The following is a 7,075-nucleotide window of genomic DNA, read 5'->3' on the forward strand; positions in this document are numbered from 1 at the left end:
TATCAATTAAATATAATAAAATTTAAAACATATTTATTATACTAATATACAGTGAACTTGAATGTAAAATTAAAGTTAGTTGATAGTAACAACCGTGAACTTGAATGTAAAATTAAAGTTAGTTGATAGTAACAACCGAATACCATCATAATACTCATTTACATTAGTAACTTCTTATGTTAAACCCATGACTAGCAAGTGCTATAGGTGTAATTTTTGTGGTCATAGGTCGAATGAATGTCCTCAAAGAAAGACACTAAATATGATTGCAGGAGAATCATACGAAGATGAAGAAGGGTATTATGGGCCGGATGATGAAGATGGTAAATTTGAGGATTATGTATAAGATAAAACAACTTTATTTGTTCGAAGGATGATGTTAGCCCAAAAACATGAAGGAGAATCTCAACGACACCAATTATTTCGTACCATGTGCACTATTAATGGGCATATTTTTGCAGTTGTGATTGATAGTGGTAGCATGGAGAATATTATAGGCATAGACACAGTCAAAAGGTTGGGAGTTTCAACAAGAAGCATCCAAACCCTTACACCATGGATTGGATAATTATTAAAAAATAAAAAAAATAGTAAAAATGCATGTCAAATCATGAAAAAGTATGTCTGACTAATTGACGTCATGAAGTCATGACCATCTTGGCATGCCCGTGTCGCTGTGACATGCACTCCAGTCTCGGCCCCTCCTGAGTCATGATTGAAAGTTGTTGAATATATTTGGATAGTATGCGCCTTTAGTACAAAATAAACAGATAAGAACTGTACGATTGTCGGATAAATAATGCGCTACATTCGGCAGAGCAATGTTGTTGATAAGGCGTAAAATGCTTGTGAATTGTCATCACATGTATTGGGTTATGCATGTATTTGTGGTAGAAAGGGGTACTTTAGAAATGAAGTAATTTACAAGTGATCTTCCAGGTGAACTCACATGAATGAGATGTAAACTGTGTACTCTTTGCATATTGTCGATAGTCATTCTTTTTGTAAGTATAATTTAAATACGACGCCTGCCTACTTTGGATAGTATCATATTATTGTATGAGTTATAGAAGTTCACCTTACTTCCTTACTCCAATTTATTGGACAAAAATATGCAAGTACGTTTAAGGAAAAAACGGGAAGGTTGATGATTTTAAATGGAAAATGAGATATATAAGAAGTTAATGTACATTTTCAACATCCTTGATTTTATTTTTTTAAAAACCGAACCGTGGTATCGTACCTCACGATGGGAGGTAGGAGTGATAAGAACTACGTAAACCTATGCTAATGAGTTGAGATCATTTATTATATTTATCAATAAAATATATTTATTATTCCGATAAGTAAATATTTATGATATTTTATATTTCTATATGAATATTATCGCACGTTTCAAAGTTTCTTTGGAAAAAAGAAAAGAAAAGTTGGTAGAGATTTTTATTTGCATTGCAATAATAATCATGTATCATACAATATAATCAATGACAGATACACCTGACATAACTTCAACATGAGGCAGATGCATTGTTTGTAAAATCAACTATACTTACTGAGTAGAACCCAACCTTAATTAACTTGAACATTGGACATTATAGGACACTAGTAATAACTCTTACTGTGATCCTCTTCTACACCTTGTTGGTAGTTGGTCTCGGAAGTAGCTAAGAAGAGTTTGCGCCTGCGAGGATCCAAAATAAGTGTACTAAAGATCCTACCTATCAAAAGATTTCAAAAAAAGCTTTCTGTAGGAATAAATTAGAAGAAAAGTAATGTACCTTTGCCTTTGCTCTTGGGGTACCAGATTGAGACAAAGACACCAACGGTGGGACAGCTCCTTCCAGGAGTACCAGATTGCAGAATTTACTACTTTTAGTGCAGAGAACCAAAAGGGCAGCAGCTGCAGTCTCTTTCCCTCTTGCGGATCCCAGTTCAACAACTTCAACCAGAATAGGGATGCCCCCTTCTTCGACAATTGCTAGCCTTCCTTCGGGAATAGCAGCAAGATTTGACAAAAGAACAACGGCCTTATCAACCATTCCTGCTGCAGGGTCCATTAGTTCCACTAGGTACTTTACAGCACCGGCCTGCACGATTTGGGCCTTGTTTATACGAAGTGTTGACAAGTTAAACAAAGCTGTGACTGCATCAGTCTTTCCCCTAGGAGTTCCATTCCCCAACAGATCAACCAGAGGTTGGATTGCCCTAGACTTCCCAATCCTGACTTTGTTTTCCTTGATTACTGACAAACTGAAAAATGTGGCAGCAGCGTTTTCTTTAGCTTCAGTATTCCCTGACTCAAGAACATGAATCAACGGTTCAATTGCATCAGCGTTTACTATAGCAACCTTGTTGTCATCATGAATTGAAAGATTAAGAAGTGCAGTGACAGCATTTTCCTGTGTTTTTGTGTCTGTTGATCGGAGTGAATTGACCAACAAGGGGATTCCCCCACAGTTTGTTATAGCGATACGGTTGTCCATGCTATATTTTGCAAGTAAACGAAGTTCAGCTGTTGCATCTCTTTTCACTTCCATTATTGTGCACTTCAGGTCTTCAACCATCTTCTGAATATGAGTCTCAACAATAGAAGGGAGATCTCCTGAGTTAGCTTTCTTGTGTTCAGAACTTCTGGGGGATATGCTATCCATGCCTAAACCATGCACGTCTACAGCTTCTCCAGAAAAGGGATCCTCTGAAGATGAGCGTGGATTTGATGGAGAAGTTCCCTCCTGACAGTTTACACCATAAAACGTCAAACCCTTATCAGGACAACCAAGTGCTCGTGTAGACTTGGGTAATGCGAACTGATTGTTCCTCAATTGAGCCATATGTGAGTCTAAGGGTGCACCAGTAGTTGCATGATCAATGAGTGATGAATGCAATTTTAGTTTCATTGACTTCATGGGGTCAGGCAGCTTCACACCATTAGATTCACACCAATTTGCTATTAATGCCTTTGCAATGTAATTAGGAAGAAAATTGGTATGTGCCAAAGTTTCATGTGTCTTTGGACAAACAGTAAGCCCCAGTTCAAACCATTTTCGTATTGAGGCCCGCTCATAAGTCTGGCCTGAAGCCACAATTACTGGGTCTGTCATGAGCTCAAGTGATAGAGGGCAACAGACAACAGCAGGTATTTGAACAGTGTTATTGTTCGCAGACAGTTTCAGCAGAACAAGCCGCTCGTGCATGTAGGTAACAAGAGCTAGTAGTTGATCGAGATAGTAAATTTTACACGTATTTTCAGCTTGTTCGGCAGTTCCCTTCAAATTTTTAAGGGCCACAGCCTCAATAAGAAGCTCCTGATTGGACTTTAAACTCAATAAATCTGTAACTTTCTCCAGACAATCTAAATTGGGTCCTGTTGCATCCAATATATCCCTCATAGTGCTTTTAATGAGGGCTGATGTTTGTTCAAATCTCCAATTCTTAAATTTTTGCAGGAAAGGCTGTAAAAATTGGGTATAAAACTTCAATACCAAAATCTTGCATTGTTTCTGTGTGTGCGTGTGTGTGTGAGCGCACACAATTCTGTCCTAGACTTCTAGTCTTCTAAGCAAATCAGACAATAATAGAACATATGCTTAACATTGTTGTACAAAATACTAATTAGTACATACATAGTGCTGAAAACTCATTGGGTTGCTAGGATTGGATGAAAATAAAAGAGAATTCAGGTTATTAGGGAACTGACAGATACAGTGTTGCCTTAAATCCTTTTTTGTTCAGGTCAATTAGAAATATACAAACTTGTACAAACATGCAAAAACTTAGAAAATTTAAGCTACCAACTTGTCAGAAAGTCATGCTTTAGAGTTAGTTGTTGCTGCAATCAATCCAGCTGTTTAGGCCTAACAAAGCTACAATTTTAACAAAAGATGCTAACAGAATCAGATGAACTGCACATAACAATAAAGAAGAAGATACCTCAAGAGATGCAGTGCTCAATTCGGCAGGGAGAAATTGTTCAGAATCTTTCAGAAACTCAAAAATATTAAAACTAGACGACTGGACCTTTGTCATTAGGGGTTCGACTTGAAGTACCTAGCGCAGAGGAGGGCGTTAAATTACCGATTTTAACAAAGAAATATTAGCTGTTCAGTTAGTTATTCAACCTACTGCAAAATAGGGTCATTAAGTAAAATTCATTAAAAAACACATCCCAGTCCTACTCAGTAAGTTGGATCAAATCCTCCTTTATAGCAATTAAACTTTCCTTTGAAACAAAAAACGGAGATACCGATTCAAACTCAAAAAAGTCTTTAAAAAAAATCCCAGTCCTAATCAGTAAGTTCGACTCAGTCCTCCTTCAGAGGACTTAAACATTTTCATAAAACAAAGCATAGAGATACCCATAACTCAGTTCAGACTAACACCTCCCCTCCCCTCCCCCAGAAACCCAACGGAAAGCCAAACAAGCAAATGTGCATGTAGAATCTTAGTTGACGAGAAAGAGAAACTGTTATCAGGAAAGGTTTAACTAGAGAGAGAGAGAGAGACGTACATAGCATGTTTTACTCATCAACGGATGCCAAGTCTCAAATATCTCTCTTAATTCATTAACAGAGTCACTTAAGCTTGCAAATGCTTCTTGAAGTGATTCATCAGAAGCTATTTGAGCATCAAGAATAGCATCAAGCACTAGCTTCATCACCATCAGTATCTCTTCAACCTTTTGGTAATACCTTTTAACTAGTTCAAAGCTTATGTTTGCACGAGAAGATAAATTTAGTAAACAGGAAATATTCTTCACAAGTGCTTTTGAATTTGATATCTCCATCACACCTGATACAAAAGAGAACAATAACTATTTCCGGTATATAGTAACATAGCAACCGCACAACAGGATATCCAACAAAGCCTAAAATAAACTTCAAACTACAGAAATACAAACCAAACGTATATAGCCTATAATACCTCTACCACCCTAATTGAAAACAGGATCCCTAGCCTCTGCCATCTTTAGCACCCTAATATTTACGCTCATTTAAATTTTTTCCTAAATTTTCATTCAATGACCCTGGCATCAAGGAGAGGTACACATATGCATATATATATATACCTCAATAAATTCTTCTTCCCTTCTTCATTAAGCTTTTAACATATAAAGATTTGGTAAGTTTGTGTATAATATATATACCATGTGGAGAAAACGAGCTGAGTCTACTTTTCTCCGCAGCTTAACACTAAATTTCCTAGTAATCTGACCATTTTGACCCAATATCAAGTCCACTGCATTGTGCGAGTCTACTTCTCTCTGCAACGCCGAGCAAGTTCGAGAGTGTCTAGCAAATGTCTTGTAAATATTATAAAATATAATATGTTAGTGATTTAGGACAAGATTTTTACACATCAAATTTAACATGTCTTATTTTTGTGTCTTATTATTAAAATAATAATATATTTAAATAATAATTGGAGAAAAATAAAAAATGTGAGAAGGAAGTGATGTTCAAAAAAGGAGAAAAACACGTATTTGATAAAAATTATATAGGACATGCAAAGTAATACCTTATAAATAAATCATATAAATTGCCAATAAGATAGCGTAAAATTCCTAGTAACCCAACCATATTGACCCAATGTCAAGTCCTCTATTTTGTGCGGATCCTAGTTACAATTCCATGCTTTATCCCCGTTTCATTTTGAACAGTTTCCGTGTCTTATGTGCAATGTTTTAAAAATTTCTGATTTTAAAAAAAATTCCTGATTAATCTCTGATTAATTCCCGATTAATCTCTGATTAATTCCCTACAAAGTATCAGACCGATTCGATCTTTGAAATCCGATTTATTTTTATGATTTTTTTATTGCAGTATATATAATTATTCATTAAAATTCAAATAATTAATTTAAAAATGAATAATTTAGAAATTATGATATAATAAATATATATTTGTTAATAAATAACTAATATAATCATAATAATATATTAAATATGATTTAATATTATAATACATCCGATTTTTACTCCGATTAATCATTTCTATTAATCCCCGATTTTCAATTAATCCTAAATCGGTAGCTCGACCGATCTTCCCCGATTCCCGATTTTTATAACAGTGCTTATGTGTAACTGATTCTCTACGAGTTCTATATTTAATTAAAACATTCCCTTTTATTTTTTTTATAAATGTATAAAGTACACTAATACAAAATGGAATCGATCTATTTTAACTATATTTTATGCGAGTAAAGTGTAGTTAAAAATGATCGATCTATTTTAACTATATTTTATGCGAGTAAAGTGTAGTTAAAAATGATCACGTAAAGATGAAGTTGTTAGGAATATAATAACCTGTTTTCACAGAAGTGATGAAGTAAATTGTAGTTGATAAAGCTTATAACTCACATGAATTAGGTGTAAAATTTGCACCCTTTGCATGATGTCAATGGTCATTCCCTTCATAAATAAAAGTAGAATATAACACAGACTTGCGCGACTTATCATCCACATACAAGTTAAGGTAGTTTGCTTCTCTTACATAGAGAAACAGAATGAGCGTTGTTGATTACAATTTACAAGCAGTTCTAAAGCAAGAATGAAATATCGGAAGAAATTAATATAACAATGGTCCCACTCAATAAGCTCATTGCCTATTATTATAAAAAAAAATTATATGTTAACAATTTATTCACAAATAGAATATAGGACATGTTTGAGATTCTTAAAAAATGTTATATAAGTAATATGATCATAATAACTTATAAATTATATAAGTTTCTTCTAAGTTTATAATATGTTTGATAAATTATAACTTATAAATTATAATTTTTTATATAAATTTTTAAAATATTAATTACAAATTATAATAATATTTTCTTTTTTGACAAATATGTTTTATAAGTTTACAAATAAAATATGTTTTAAAGAATTCTCGTGGTGAGCCTTGGGAAATGGGAAATGAGAATAAACTCTTTAGCACTTAGATTATCCAATCCTGCTCAAATTATAATAATATTTAAGAGTACTAAGCATAATATTTAAAAACAAAGATAACGACTTCTTGATAGAATTATATAATATACACTATCTATCCCTACTAAAATAAAATTATATTATAGATTTAGG

At 33.8% G+C, this 7,075-nt stretch overlaps 1 protein-coding gene across 4 annotated transcripts; it reads right to left on the reverse strand.

Annotated features, from left to right (window-relative positions):
• Positions 1–1,424: 1,424 nt before the first annotated feature.
• On the reverse strand, positions 1,425–5,287 carry LOC141693455 (U-box domain-containing protein 4-like). Of its 4 annotated transcripts, none has more exons than XM_074498560.1 (5): positions 5,144–5,287; positions 4,508–4,788; positions 3,931–4,047; positions 1,779–3,452; positions 1,425–1,681 (listed from the first exon to the last, which is right to left on the reverse strand). In XM_074498560.1, exons 2-5 carry the CDS (start codon positions 4,781–4,783, stop codon positions 1,616–1,618), a joined length of 2,133 nt encoding a protein of 710 aa, XP_074354661.1. In that variant the 5' UTR covers positions 4,784–4,788; positions 5,144–5,287; the 3' UTR covers positions 1,425–1,615. The 4 variants fall into 4 exon arrangements, with proteins under 4 accessions (XP_074354661.1, XP_074354660.1, XP_074354659.1 ...); XM_074498559.1 differs by having other exon boundaries at positions 5,066–5,212; XM_074498558.1 differs by lacking the exon at positions 5,144–5,287 and adding an exon at positions 4,921–5,121.
• Between the last annotated feature and the right edge of the window lie 1,788 nt (positions 5,288–7,075).

Source organism: Apium graveolens, chromosome 10 (genome assembly GCF_009905375.1).
Source record: "Apium graveolens cultivar Ventura chromosome 10, ASM990537v1, whole genome shotgun sequence".
NCBI lineage: Eukaryota > Viridiplantae > Streptophyta > Magnoliopsida > Apiales > Apiaceae > Apium > Apium graveolens.